Source organism: Chlamydotis macqueenii, chromosome 16 (assembly GCF_036417535.1).
Source record: "Chlamydotis macqueenii isolate bChlMac1 chromosome 16, bChlMac1.mat, whole genome shotgun sequence".
NCBI lineage: Eukaryota > Metazoa > Chordata > Aves > Otidiformes > Otididae > Chlamydotis > Chlamydotis macqueenii.
In genome coordinates this window covers 13261970-13276298 of record NC_141571.1, presented here as the reverse complement: position 1 = coordinate 13276298, position 14329 = coordinate 13261970, and the positions used below count along the sequence as shown (strand labels likewise).

At 54.7% G+C, this 14329-nt stretch overlaps 1 protein-coding gene across 2 annotated transcripts; it reads left to right on the top strand.

Annotated features, from left to right (window-relative positions):
- The first annotated feature begins 1113 nt into the window (after nt 1-1113).
- RBBP8NL (RBBP8 N-terminal like) lies at nt 1114-14329 on the top strand. Of its 2 annotated transcripts, none has more exons than XM_086760961.1 (13): nt 1114-1180; nt 2469-2511; nt 3016-3111; nt 3459-3571; nt 4696-4768; nt 6050-6216; nt 6723-6805; nt 8252-8403; nt 9479-10292; nt 10723-10831; nt 12503-12564; nt 12887-13013; nt 14211-14329. In XM_086760961.1, the coding sequence occupies exons 1-13, from the start codon at nt 1114-1116 to the stop codon at nt 14327-14329; spliced, it is 2025 nt and encodes a 674-aa protein (XP_086617087.1). The 2 variants fall into 2 exon arrangements, with proteins under 2 accessions (XP_086617087.1, XP_086617086.1); XM_086760960.1 differs by having other exon boundaries at nt 9479-10301.

The window sequence follows — 14329 nt, the reverse complement described above, 5'->3', positions numbered from 1 at the left end:
TTGGGGGGACCAGAAGGTTGCACACCCCTCCTGCTCAGACCCTGAGGGACCCTCCATGATGTTCTGCAGGGATGCTCAGACACACGTCCTTCCCCAGTACCACCACAGTCCAGGAGGGACCTGGGCCCACAGCTGTTTTGGGGGATTCGAGACTCCTCAAAGCTTTGACTGATGGAAAGGAAAGAGTTTATCCCAACATCCACATCCCAGGGAGGAATGAGGTCATCACTGGCGTAATAAGCTTTCTCATCTCCAAGGTTTCTACTTTCCATTCCTGCTAGTAATTTCAAAATTTATGGGATTAGGGCAAAATTTTTAAAATTAAGGCAAAAACTATTTAAAAGTCTTAAAATTAGGGCAGCATTCTTAAAAAAAACAATTACTTTACTGTTGGGTTGTTTGCTTACCTCCTGCCTTTCCCACCTTACTAAGCTGGGGGTGTTGTGGGCTGCTCTCTACCTCTCCTGTTTTTTGGGGATGTTTTCAACCAAAAAAGGAAAAAGAAAGTTTTTTTAGAAAGCAGAGGACTTTATCTGTTCTCAGGGGTTATTGAACACTACTGCCAGCACTAAGTGATGGCACTCAGCATGATGGAGCATTAATAACCACATAAACTCAATGGGGAAACTGAGGCAGAGGGAGGTGGAGCAGAGATCTGAGCCCAGGGCAGAAGCTGCGACACCGCTCCCAGTATGGAGCAACTGGGGACAGCCAGTGCACCCCGGGGTGCCCCAGCTCACGTCCAGCCCCACGGGGACTGCGCCCTCGCCAGCTCTGCACCCACCAGGCTTCCTACGGGGCTTGGCTTTGCGCGTCACCTCCCCAGGTTTCTCTGGAAAATGGGGTGAATAACACTCAGTTTGGGGTCTCCAAGGGTTCGAGAGGCTGCAGCCAGCAAGGCCACCCCAGAGGGGCCTGCTGCTTTGCACATGTCTGTGGTTTAGTAAACGATTTCACTTTCCAGATTTGGGCTTTGCCCTGTTCCTAAGACTTTCCAGAACACCACATACACAAGACAGTTCTCCTTTATTGGACTTTTCTTTCTATTTTAGGCTGAAACCTGAATAATTTGAAAGAAAAGGAAACAGCCCTGCATTCGGCACAGCCCTGAACATGTCCACAGAGAGTTTTGGAGAGTTCCTGAATAAGCTCAAGGAAATACATGAGAAAGAGGTCCAAGGTAAGAAGGCAAAAGAAGTTTTATCAAAAAGTAGTGGAGGTCCGTTTCTTCGTGATACCACCTTGGTTTCTTGGTTTTGAAATAACCTGAAGGGAGGAGGAGGGGGGTGTGGATTAGGGACCTTTGGGAATTAGGGCTCAGCAAGCATCACCCACGGGGCTGGATGGGGACACAGGGTCACAGCCCGACCCTGAGGGGACCATGCCATCTGATGGCACCTTGGTATGGTTCATCCATCTCATCCCGATGGAGATTTACTGAGAAAATCAGTGACTTTTTGGACAATGAGGAGGAGCAGAAGACAGCAGGCATTTCTGCATCCAGTATCCCTGGACATAACCCACTTGCTCCAGGCATTGATCACAGGGGATTTGGCTCCTTCCCTGCTCCTGCTGCCGCGGTCTGTGATAAGGGTGAACCGGGAGGTTTGCAGAAGTGACACGCACACCCGTCAGGCATCTTCTCTGAGCGACACGGGTTGGAGTGTATTTGGATATTGACACCAAAGGGAAAGTGGAAAGATGCAATAATCTGTAGAACAGAAGCAGCAGGACTACGAGGCTTTGTCAAAGAAAACCTTAGAGTCAGGTTAGAGAGTTTATTCCTCCAGGAAATAAATTATTCCTCGGGTCGTATATTATTAAAATAAGAACCACTAGGTTAAGCAACCAAACGCCAAATCCAGTTGTTTTCCTATTACATTAATTCCCAGTATCAATATTATGAACAGAACAACAGCTCTTTTGGAGGATGCTGGCTTACGATTTCATTCTTCTCTTGTGTAATTTCAAGCCGTGTGAGAGTTAGAGGAAGCTGTTGAGCAATTTAAACCACATGTTTACATCTACTTTGCATAAAATGGTTTTGACAAGATGTAACATCTGCAGATCCATCAAGGAAAGCCGTTCCTGTTGAGCTGTAAATATTCTCCAAGACGCTTTGCAGCCCCAAGAGTTATCAAATACAGCCCACCTGGGAAATGCGTGCTGTGAAGAGAAATAACTAGGAAGAAAACTGAAACAGACTTTTTGGGAGTGGGAGGGAAATGCAGAGTCATTAAAGAGTGGAAATACAAAATGAGCTCACATTTTGTACAACTTTTCCCGCTACGTTAAACTATGATGTTGTTTAACACAGGCAATGTCTTGTTCCTTCTTGGGAAAAAGGTTTGTAAATGGATGAGGTTTCTGCAAAGCCAGGCACCCTCCTGAAGTTCCATCATTTTGTTTCCGAGTGCCAAAAAACTGGCAGTAAATCGCCACGTCTCCTCCTCTGTTAATTCTTGCAGGTCTGCAAAGCAAGCTGACGGAGCTGACGACGGAGAAGTGCCGGTGAGCAACGCCGTGTCTGCTCTTCCCACGCCGCGGCGGGACCGAGGGCGGAGGGGAGGTTACGCTGCTTCCTTTTCAGCCCTGCCGGGCACTCCTCCAAGGCTGCCTCCACGGTTTGCCTTTTTGGCTCTGCCAAACTTAAACCTTTAGGTGACTTTTGCCATGAAAGTCCCCAGCATAGACAGGGCCTGAGGTGATCCCAGCGCACCTCCAGTTTTCCTTCCCACTGGCAAGTGATGCTCGTGCCGACGGGTGCTTGCTCTCTCGGGAAGCGATAAAACGGGACGAAGCAAGCTGCTCACTCCAAGGGCGGGTGTCGCAAAGCGTCTGGACTTTAACACATTTGTTTCCCCTCCTGCCACACCAGCAAAAGCAATTCAGCCACACCAGTGCAACCACCATGGCGGACTGGGAGCACCCTTTCACAGGGCATTGTGGATCAGGGCACAGATTTGGGGTGACACCGAATGAACCCTCTTTTCTTTGTTCTGTTTCTTCAATTAGTGATGCTCAGAGAATTGAAGAGTTGTTTGCTAAAAATCACCAATTAAGGGAACAACAGAAGGTCCTCAAAGAAAATGTAAAGGTGTTAGAAAACAGGTAAGCTCTGCTTTTCAACAGGGAGCGAGCGCACCCTCCTAAGCAGAGAGTTTGGGGTTCGCTGTCTTCCCAGGAGCGGGATGTGGCACACAAATCTTTTTTGCTCATGCTTGGCTGCTGGGAGAGCTGGAGGAAACTGGGCGTCTGCTGGGGAGCTTTCCTAAGCTGATGGTGGCAGGTCTGGATCTGGGGGGGTGGAAGGGGGCTGGGCTGCAGGTGTGACAGCTCCTCTCACCAATTCTGGGTGACGGGCTGGGTGCTCACGCTTCTCCGTGGGCAGGGCAGGAGTTTATTTCCCCCGTGGGAAGCGTACGTTAACGAGCTGCCGGCCGGGGGCTTTCCCGCAGGCTGCGAGCGGGTCTCTGCGACAGATGCATGGTCACCCAGGAGCTGGCGAAAAAGAAGCAGAACGAGTACGAGACCTCCCATTTCCAGAGCCTCCAGCACATCTTCATCCTCAGTACGTACTGCGGGCTGCTGTAAGCTCGGCTTTGGCCAGTTAATGCCTCTCCCAGATATTTGCACGTGAGCCCTGCCAGTGACCGGGCATCCAGGAGGAGTTTGGGGATGGGGAGAAGGAAGGGAGATAATGCGAATGTGGGGGCCTTGAAAAATCGGATCTGACCAGGACTGCAGACGGCAGCTCCCCCCAGGCAGAGGTAACCCCTCGCGTGAAGCGGCAGAGCTGGGGGCTTGCAGCCCTCTACATCTCCAGAAAAATGGGAGATGATCGCACCGAGAGCAGCCCTGAGCTGGCCAGGCCGTGTCAGCCGCCCGGAAAAAAGATGCATTTGGCACCACAAAAGCAACACTCTGGCAAAGACAGGGGATTCACAGCAGCAGCTCAGCTTGGGTAAATGGAAATCAAGCAACACGTGTGATGGATCTTCTCCGAGCCTTTGGCAGAGCTCCCAGCATCGCTCAGGCTCAGGGTGTTTTTCTCCGGGTATCTGGCTGGCTCAGGGAGGGTCATGGGGGGTAAAGGAGATAGGGTGTTTTGGGAGGGATTGAGACATGCAAGCAGCCCTTGGTTTATCTCCCCTGTTTTGCCATTGCTCCCTGAGTGCTCCCCACATTCCAAGCAGGAGCAAGCTGAGGTGGCAGCCCACCCAGCCCGGGGAGCCTGCCTGCTCTCGCTCGCTGCCTTCTTGCTGTGGCTCCCAGCTGCTGGGTGCTCACAGCTCCCTCTGGCCTTTGTCCCACCCCCTACCAAGCCCCCAGCCCTCCCCCTAACTCAGCACCTGCTCATCAGAGGGAGCCATGGTGCTCGCGAGCAGGATGCTGGCCGTGTCCATCCCATCAGCCGTGTCCATCCCACCGTGCTGCAGCCACCGCCCCGTCTGGGTCACGCTTTCCCCTCGAGCTGGATGGGCTGCAAGCAGACCCTAATCCTGGCCAAACCCAAGTCAGAAAGTCACTCCCTTTTACCCCTTAGCCCCCAGTGTTTTCAGAGAAGGTAGGAAATTCGGCATCCCTCCAAAACCTGGTGCCGTTCCTTCCTCCTCCCTCATGATCCCCAGCAAGATGCAAGGAGCATCTCTCCTTGTGGCGCCTGAATCCACGGCACAACTTGTGTCCCTGCAGCTAACGAGACGAACCGCCTGAGGGAGGAGAACAAAACTCTCAAGGAAGAGCTGAAAAGGTTCCGGAGCCTGGAGTAAGTGCTCTCCTGGGATTCATTCATTATGAGGGGTTTTGGTAAGGACAGAGGCTTCCCGCGGCTGAGCAGGGCTATATGCAGACCGCAGCATCCTTGGGGATATTTTAGCATCTAATTCCTATGGATTCCTGTAGACGTTAGACATTGAAACATCTGCAGTGGTCTCTAAGTCCTTGTTGAGCTTTGCTCACTCCCCTGTTCATCCGCATCCAAGGATTCAATTTTTGGGGATCAAGGATATTCAGCACCCCCCCATGGGGGATTGCTCATGGGAAGCGAAGCCCATGACTTTTCCATGGCACCAGTTCCCCTCCTGTGGCAGCCAGAGAGGGTCTGCAGGAAGCAGGCTGCGTTTTGGGGGAAGGAGAGTGACACGCAAGGGACTGAGACGGGGTTAAGGGAGAGAAGCGATCTGCACCAACAGGTTCATAGCCCAGCAGAGCCCTGCAATGAAAGCCAAGTAACCTGCCAGGCTGGCCAATATACACAAATCAGCTCATTCCTTAAGGGCTTAAAGTCCCGAGGAATTAACACTGAGGGATTAGTTTAGAAATGTGTTTTCTTTGGAGCACAGAAGCACCCTCTGCTTAAAGAGAAACTCTCACTTTTACTCCCTGATGCTTCCCAAGGCCCGAGGAGTTTCAGAGCTGTAGGTTGGGCTGGGTTTGCTGAGCACTGAGAGTTCCTGCTCTGTTCTTCCCTGGGCTGCTGGATAGGAAGAATTCCAGCCAAACACCCACATCCTGACATCAGGGTCCAGCCAGGACTTTGTCCACAACATGGGGGTCTCTGAGACTCAGTGACTCCCTCATCCTGACCATGAGCATCAGCCCCACCAGCTCAATATGGTGAAGGGGAACAGCCACCACATCCCGGCGCTGAATCCACCCCTACACCAGCCTGAAAGGCCAGCCAGGGACGTACAGGTTCTCACAGAGCTTTTGCAATAGCCGCGGTTGGGTTTTGGCTTACCCAACGCCGCGGCTTCCTGCGACGTTACCCACAGCGAAGTGGGGAAATCAGATCTTGAGCTGTCATGCTGGCTCTGTCCCATGCTCCAGACTGCAGCTGAGCTAGCGATAAGCTGGAATGGAAGGAGATGAGTCTGAGGATTCAGTATATCCACATACATACATACACACACACACACACACATATATATAAAATACGTATGTATATTTATATATCAGGTTCTGTAACTCGGAACTCTCAGTACAGTGGCTCTCAAATCTTCCTTCTCCTGCCCCTTCTCATTAATTTGTGTCCTCCTTTCAACAGGGACAGGACAAAGCACCCAGGAGTCACCTCCAGAGAAAGCAGCTCCAACCCCAGCTCCCCCTTGGCTTTGCTGTCCCCAGCGAGCAGGAATGCCGGCACCGAGAAAGCAGCTCACAGGGGAGCAGAAGAAGCCCACCATGACGTGCCAGGCCTTGAGCTGGGAGAAGGTGGGTGCTGCTGGCTCCCACCACCCTTGAGGGACCTGGGGGTGGGAAGAGTGACTGAGCCATGAAGCAAAGCTGCTGTGGGAAAGGGTCTGGAGAGCAAAGTCAAGCTATTGGCAGCTCAGATGGACATTGCCATGGGCAGAACAGCTGCTGGGGAGGGAAATGCATGTCAAGGGAGAAACATGCTGTTCTGCTTTAGAGCAAAGGAGAACCTGGATGCCCTCGCTGTAAGACGAGTGCTGTGCAGGTGTGGACCTGCCACCCGTTCCATGCGTGTCTTCGCCTTGCTGCCACCCACACATGCAACACATGCAACGGAGGGTGCGTTCAATCAGATGCTGGCTTGAGCCAGACAGAAATTTTGGCTCAAAATCTTCAATAGGAGGTGGTTGGTGCCAGCCAGTGGCATCCTTGGGAGGCTGTGGGACTCTAGCATACTGCAGGGCAGGACAGCCTGCACCAGCTCTGCGGGACTGTCATGGTGGCTGGTTGTGTCTGTTTTGCAGAAAAGCCTGCAGGACAGAGAAGCTCTCCAAGCAGTAGGACTTCCCCAGGCACCATCCTCCAAGAAGTCAGCCTCGCAGAAATGGTGAGTTGCTGGAGGAAGCCTGGTGTCCTGAGGCTTTCCCATCACTGTGGTCATCCGAACTGGATCAAGAGAGGTAGACTGGGGTAGGGAAAGAGCAGGAGGCACTTAGGGGGTGAAACAATTAGCCAGACTTGGGCAGTTTGCCGTTGCCAGAGCCAAGGAAGGCACCTACCGAATGCCAGATGCATCCTCTCTGCAGAAATTGCCAATGACTGCAAGCAGAGCGTTTGGAGTTTGGCAGAGGCTTCTGTCCCGGCTGTGCGTATGCACGTCTGTCTTTGCTCCTGTGTTTATCCTCCATGACAACACCTCTAGCATCCTTGGGTCCTCTGCCCATCGCTCTGGTTCCTCTCTCAGATATCTTGCTGGGGAACACCCTGAGGAGCGACGGGCCTGGGGAGATGTGGCTGAGCCACATTTCAGGGAAGCTCATCCTGAGTTACAGAGTCAGCTCTCCATTATTCAGGCAAGCAAGAAACTGGAGCACTGAGTGTTGGAAAAGCCTGGAGAACATGTAAACTGTGGGAGTTGTGGGTACTGAGAACAAATACACGACAGCAGCCCGGCCCAGGAGCATCAAAGATGTCTCTTCATCCACAGCATGATGAATATTGGGGTTTTCAGAGGGCACTCAGCGGTTGCCATTTTGTGCATGGATGCAAGCCTGCCATGCCTTTAAAACACAGAGAGTATGTGTCAGCTGAGGGATGCTGAGTGATACGGTGATATTGGACACTGGGAGATGAGGCTGCAGAACCTGGAGGCCTGCTCCTGGCCGTGGGAACTCAAGCCCACACACACACCCACGTAGGTGCTTCTGTTTTGGCACAGGCTTTGCTTACCTGAACTCCACGGAAAACTTGAAAGAGCAGGTGAGAAGGGGTTTTGGTAAGGCTGCAGGCAGGCTGTGAGGATAATTAATAGGGATCGCAGGAAGGATGGTGACTTCTCCAGGTGGGCAGGGGAAAGTCAAGTCAGAACTTGTGATGAGCCTTTCATGACAGCAGATGGAGATGATGATGTCCTGGCCTCACAGCCAGGCACTCCACTGGAAATACACCCGTCAAATCAGCGCACACCAGCAGCTTGTGTGAATAGAGTCTGGTGGCCTGACGGGGGGTCAGGGGATTTACAGAATCTTGGTTAAGCCACTGAATCACGGCTTGACTTGAGAGGAGGCACAAGACCTCCTGGGCTACAAATCTGTTCAGCCAGAGAGTACTGTACATCCCGCTAGAAAACACGAAGGGGAAATTTCCTGGGAAAACCAATAAAAACACAATTGAGATGTTGACCGGAATTGTATCACACAGAGCACTTAGAAGCCGTCTGTCTTGCTCACGCTGGTGAGCAGCTGCGTCTCCGTTCAGCGAGGCTCCCGTAGCCACACGCTGCCCGGGGCGCGCAGCAGAACGGCTCATGTGGACTTTCTCCCCTCTGCCACAGGCATCCCAGAGGATTGCCAACCAGCTGCATGGAACTATTGCCCTGATGAGATCCTGCTCTAGACCCTGCCTCCTGGAGAAAAGTCCTTCGGGGGCAGCAGTGTCCCCACCGGCAAGGAAGATGGAGCGGGAGCACAGCCCCAGCCTTGAGGCGTGAGTTACCTGCTTGTGGGTCGCGGTGTGGGTCTGTGGGTCTCATTGCAGCTGTCCCACCAGGCAGACTGCAATGAGATGGCCGGTATTCACTCTATCTGCCCACCTTCTTCTCCAGACTTCTCCCACAGCCTTGGGAAGAGAAGGGGGGTGGTCTCCCAGTTTACACCAGCAAAAAATGACTGGAATCCAGTCCAACAAAAACAGCCTCTCGTTATGCCAGCTTTGTCAGACAGATCCAGAAAGCTAACCGAGTCCCCCCACTTCCAGCCGGGAGGAGAAGGACTTGCCTCATGGGAGGCAGCGATCCCTGCTCCTCCTTATCTATTCTCATGGGCTTTCTGCAGGGCTCAGCACTTCCCGCGCTTCTCCTCCCCGTTGATTTCAGAAGCGTGGAGGGCTGAGCAAAGCCACTGAGTTCAGCTGTAGAGGCAGCCAGTTTCCCAGAGTGGGAGTAGGTCTGCTGAGCATTCCCGGGAAAAGCTCATGCGCACGGAAGCTGCCAAATGCCCAGCAACAGCAGGGGCTCAGTTCGCAGGGCAGGTTCACGCACCACGCCAACCTTCTTAGCATGGCTGTGAAAACTCCCACTGAGTGAGATCAGGGGAGGGTGGGTTGCTCCTCCACCCTGGAGGTCTTCAGGCCCACCAAGGCACTAAGCAAGCCCAAGGGGGGGGTAGTTAGGACACTGCTGGCTGTAAGGCATGGTTTGACAAGTGACTTCTCAGCAGCAGCGCTGATGTGAGCGTCACTGCATCCCCCGACGCGCTCAGCCCCCTGCCTGGACCTGCCATGGCCCAGGAACAGGAGAGCGCTGCTGGATGGTGGGATGGTGACGGCTTCCTGCAGTGTGTGTGGTGTGAAGACCCACTGCCGGCTGCCTGGCTCCCACAGCCACTGGGACCCTCCTCCCCAGCACTGCACCCAACGGTGACCATGGTGCATGGGGCCAGGAGCTCCAACGGGCAGCGGGGCACGGAAAGAGCTGGAGAGACCATGGACATCACCCACAGGAGCAGGGAAATTACATGAAAATTATCTAATTATTGTGATTTTTTTTCCATGCTTCTTGTAGTTATTTAACAGCAAGCAAACCGGACTCCCCCAAGGGTGCTCCATCCTACGAAAATCTAAAACTGGCCGCCCGGAGAGAGCAGCTCTGCCTGCTCCACAAGCACCTTTCCCTGCACCAGCTCGGGCTGGCGAGCAACTGTGCCTCAGTAGAGCGGGACGGCGGCAGCTTCTCCAGCCATCTGCTCAAGGCCAAAGATGTGGATGGCAGGACACGGTCGCATGATGGCTGGGAAGATCGCGCAGCCTTGCTGAAGCTCCCTGCCGCCATGGCGTACGTGAGGGATCAGCAGCTGGAGGAGAAGCTGCAGCTCCTCAAGCAGAGGGAGCGGCTGCAGCATTTCCTCACGCAGCAGTGCCAGCCAGGCCAGAGGGCAGACGGAGACCCAAGGCCCGTGACCGAGGAGCGGCCCCTCTCCCCGTGGCCCGGCATCACGCTGGGATGCAAGGAGGAAAGGTCCTTCCTGGAGGATGCCATGGATGCGAAGGAGGAAAAGGAGCTTTGTCTCAGCCGGGACAGCTCCGAGCTCCGGACAAAGGCAGAGGCAGCGAAGGACGATGGTGCAGACGCACCGCTGGATCTGTCAGACTCCGGCCGCGGCAGGGAAACGGGCTGGCACAGTCGCCAGGAGCTGCGAGGGGCCGGTAGCCCACGGCCGAGCCCCAGGGAGATCCCAGCCGTGCCAGCAGCCGGCGGTCTCTGTGGGAGACACGGAGCAGAGCGGGACGACTTGCGCTTCCCCTACCGCTGGCCCAGTGCCGCCCGGGCACCGCCTGGTGCTGTCAAGGAGGAAGAGGAGGAGGAGGATGAAGCTGTGGTGAGTACAGCTCATGTTGGCATCAACCGTGGCCACCATTAACATCCCGTGGCCACCATTAACATCCCATGGCCACCATTAACATCCCGTGGGAGGCTTTGCTGCGCGTGAAGCCAGCGGGGATGTATTTGCACAGGGTAAAGCCGTGGCTGCTCAGCCCTGGCCCTCGTTCCCCACCTCCCCTCCTCTCCGGTGTCCATGGGGTTCCAGTCTGGGTCCAAGGGCCAGCATGGGGCAGCACCTGTGCCCAGTCCCTGTCACCGCAGGTCGGTGCAGGAGGGGTGCTGGGCTCTCCTGCCACATACCACAAATGCCAAGAAACCTCGCTGCGATGCTCGTCCCCATGGGTGTCGCAGTCATCACACAGGGACGGGAGACAGCTCCTTCCCCCTGCCTGGCGAAGGCAGCGTTTGTGCTCCCTGTCTTACAGCTTGCGCTCTCACGGGCACGTCCGACAAACGAGTCCACGCCGAGCGACCCAGAGACCCTTCCCGAGACCGGGGTGAGACTGGCTGTCGGTGCACAGAAGGAAGAACCAGGTAAAAAGCCCCAGGCAAACGTGGTGCTTGACAGGGCAAGAGCAAATGGTGCATTTTGGGGAAGGTGTCTTATGGCCAGGAGCTCCCTGTGCTGGGCTCTGCACCCACCTGCAATCCCCACCGACCGAAGCAGCAGCTAACCGGGACGGGACACCTTTCCAGAGACCCAGGTGCTCCTGGCTCCCAGCTCTTTTGGGCCATCGGGGGAACTTCGGGTTTCACATTTCCATCCTTGAGTTCTCAATTTTCACATTGGCAAAACCCACTCCACGGTGAGCCACAACCACAGGACAGCATTGCTGCCCAGTATCACCCACCTCTCTCAGGGATGCAGGAACTCAGAAGTGGCCCCAGAAAGGATGGGGAAAAGGCAAGAGGTTTGCAGGACTAGCACTGGGAAAACCATCCCTGTCTGTGCCCCCTTTGCTCCAAAGCGTGCCCTGTGCTGGGACAGCACGCAGGGCTGAGCACGGAGCGAGGGATGCTGGTCCCTACAACAAACAGGACAGGATGCTCTCCTCCCTTTCCCCGCTCCATCCCCTGTAAAAACCATTCCCATTCCCAAAGCCAGCAGCACCCTTAGTCTGGGGACACGCGGTGCTTTCTCCCTGCCCGACCGCCGTGGGACGTGGGCACCCGTTTTGCCCAGGCGAGTGGGAGACAGCAGCCATGGGGAGCGGAGCGGGAAGCACGTCTGCCGAGAGCTGCTCAGCACCAGCTGTACTGGCTGGGCCAGAAAGTTGAGCTCTCCTGGATTAGTTGGTCTGGGCGTGTCGGAGCGGTTTGGGAACACTATCCTGAGCAGGATTTTGCACGGTGGAAAAAAAAAAAAAAAAAAAAAAAAAGGGGAGTCCTCTGTGATTTGCATACTAAGGAGATAGCATCACAGCAGAAGAATTTCAGCTGATTACATTCTGGGTGTGGGAACACAGGACTTTCTTCAGTTCTCACCTTAAGCCCCGGGAACAATACACAAATACTTCTGCACCTTCTAGTGAACTTTAACCCGTGGAAGGATGAGTACGGGATCAGGCTACCGGGGCTCTGGGAATGCCTGCAAGCAGCACCCTCAGCTCCCCAACCCGGGAGGCTGCCCTGCCACGGTCCCACCCCAGCTAGACCTGGGTGTCAAGAGCAAGAAGGATTGAGGTCCTGGAATGCCCCCTGCCCCTGGGAAGAGGGCACAGCTCCATCCCCAGCCCTTTCCATCCCCAGCCCTTTCCACCCCTCCACAGCCCACACAGCTGTGCTGCTGCGGGTGCAGAGAGGGCAATGCCACCGCCGGCAAGGCTCGGTCCCCGGCCCGGGCAGCGTCGCTCTGTGCGAGCGTTGGGTGCGTGTCTGGTGCGTGCAGGTACGTACGTGTCTGGGGTTGCATAGCCTCAGGGCCTGTGTGCAGCAAAATCCTTTTGCTGGGTAGGGAAGCAGCTCCCCCGCCTTTCTTCCTCTGGTCGGGCACACGTTCCCTGCCGAGAGCCACCCACGCGCACCCGCAGCAAACTTGAGGATCATGCATTTTGGCCACATTACCCAGACGCACCTCTCCCCACCTGGGTCTCAAATGGGAGCCTTGATGGCTCTCAGAGCCTGGGCCAGTGGCTCTGCATCTGCTTGTGAGCTTGTCAGACCCCCCGCCAGCCAAAAAAACTCCTTCCTTTTGTGTTTCCTTAGATGACGAGGATGCTGAGTCTGGGAAGCAGGAGTCTGATGAGCCAGACACGACGGACAGCGAGGTGTGTTTCCTCTCCTCAGTCCATTAGCTTGGGTTCTCAGGTCTGGGAGATGTACGATGGGTTGTCCCTGCCCGAGCTCATGCCAGGAGGTGGTGGATCTTCCTAGACGACATGCCAAACCTCATTCCCACACTGTTCACCAACTTGTTGCTGAGGGAGAGAGATATCACTCCTTCCAGCTAGTCAAGAGGGTTTCTGGAAAACAGCATTTGTCACCCCTCTGTAGCAAATGTCACAAAGGTCCCTAGTGATGCCACCAGGCCATCACCTCCCTGGGAGAGCGAGGTACTTTGTAAACTGACTGTTCTTCTTGTTGGTGCAGGTGGCTGCCCCGTATGAAGATGACATCCTACAGGAAGCTCAGGCAGATGGGAAATATTATTGCACCAAAGACAAAGCTCATGTGCTGCAGAAGAAGAGGAAAAGAGGACAGGATCCTTGGACAAAAGGTAGGGAGGAGGAATTCCTTGTGGCATCAGCTTCCTGAGGGGCTCCTGCGAGAAATACCAGGGGACACCAGCCGCTTTCCCTGCGGCGGAGAGGACGATGCTCCTCTGCCAAGTGCATGCCACGCCACAAATTCATGTTTGCCCAGGGTGATACAGCAGAGTCTTTCGTTTCCCTGAGATAAGACACGCCGCACCGCATTTCGGCGACGGCTGTATCTCCAGGCTGAGGAGCCCTGCTAATGGTTAGCCGAGGGAGCGAGGGCAGGGTGGCCGGGGGAGCCCTCCCGAGCCCCTAAGCTGACAGGGTGAAGTCCCTGCTGTTTGCTTAGCCACTCAGGGAGGTGCTGGTTGGAGAAAGACAAATTCCCAGCAGTGAGTTATTGACACTGGGAGAAAGGTTTGGCCAACCCTGTTGATCTTCCAGCGCGGCTGTAGAGGATTTCCCTGCTGACAGAGGAATGTGTGGCATCCGTGTTTCCTACAGGTGAATAAGCGAAAAACCTGCTCCTGATAAGGGCAAGGATAACAGTGTGCCTGTCAAGCCTTAAAAAGTGCTCTGTCAGAAATACCCCGCTCCTAACCCCCTTCGCGCTGTCGGTAAGGACAGGGCAGTGTCGACTCGATTATGAACGTAGAAAGGGCTGTTTGAGCGTGAAAAGACCTTGTTCAACAGGCAAGAGCTGCCCCTTGCTCTGTGCCCAGCCTTCAGAGGAGCCTGCTCACCGCGGGCACACCAAGCGATGGGGAGGAACCTGCCCCAACCTCAGCGAGCCCGGCCCTCCGGGAGTGGATGGGGATGTCCCGAGCAAGGGCTGGATGCAGTCGTGGCAGGAACGGGGTGATGGAGAGGTGTAACTCCTCTCTCAGTGTGTAGTGGGTCCTGTGTACCACACTGGAAGCTGGAGAACTCAAAAAAAATTCATCCCGCTGGCCTGGTAACCTCTCAGGCATTCTCATGTACCAGGTTGGTTCTCTTGCCTGTTTCTGCTTCAGATGTTGTTTCTGTTTCCAGGGCCACAACAGCCTCCCCCAGGTACCCGTGCATCTCACATGTGAGAAGGGTTTCTCTTCATCTTTCCTTTGCTGAGCTTTGCTTCCTCCTGCGCTGTCACTGTTTTGGGATGAGGCCACGCTGACCTCATACGTGTGAATCCATTGCTTTGTGGTTAACTCCTGCGGTCATCTTGCTGTTAACAGGAGCTAAGAAGTCAATGAGAGGAAGAAAGAAAGTCAAAGCAGAGCAGATCTCAGCAGGGATCACAAAGGAACCGGAGAACTGTTCTGCTTCCCATGACCATACCTCCGAGGAGAGCTAA

Excerpts from the sequence above, each read along its gene's own strand:
- RBBP8NL (XM_086760960.1), top strand. The coding sequence starts at position 1,114 with ATGTCCACAGAGAGTTTTGGAGAGTTCCTGAATAAGCTCAAGGAAATA. Across the intron at positions 8,404-9,478 it reads CACAGCCCCAGCCTTGAGGC|TTATTTAACAGCAAGCAAAC; the intron begins GTGAGTTACCTG and ends TGCTTCTTGTAG. Across the intron at positions 10,832-12,502 it reads TGCACAGAAGGAAGAACCAG|ATGACGAGGATGCTGAGTCT; the intron begins GTAAAAAGCCCC and ends GTGTTTCCTTAG.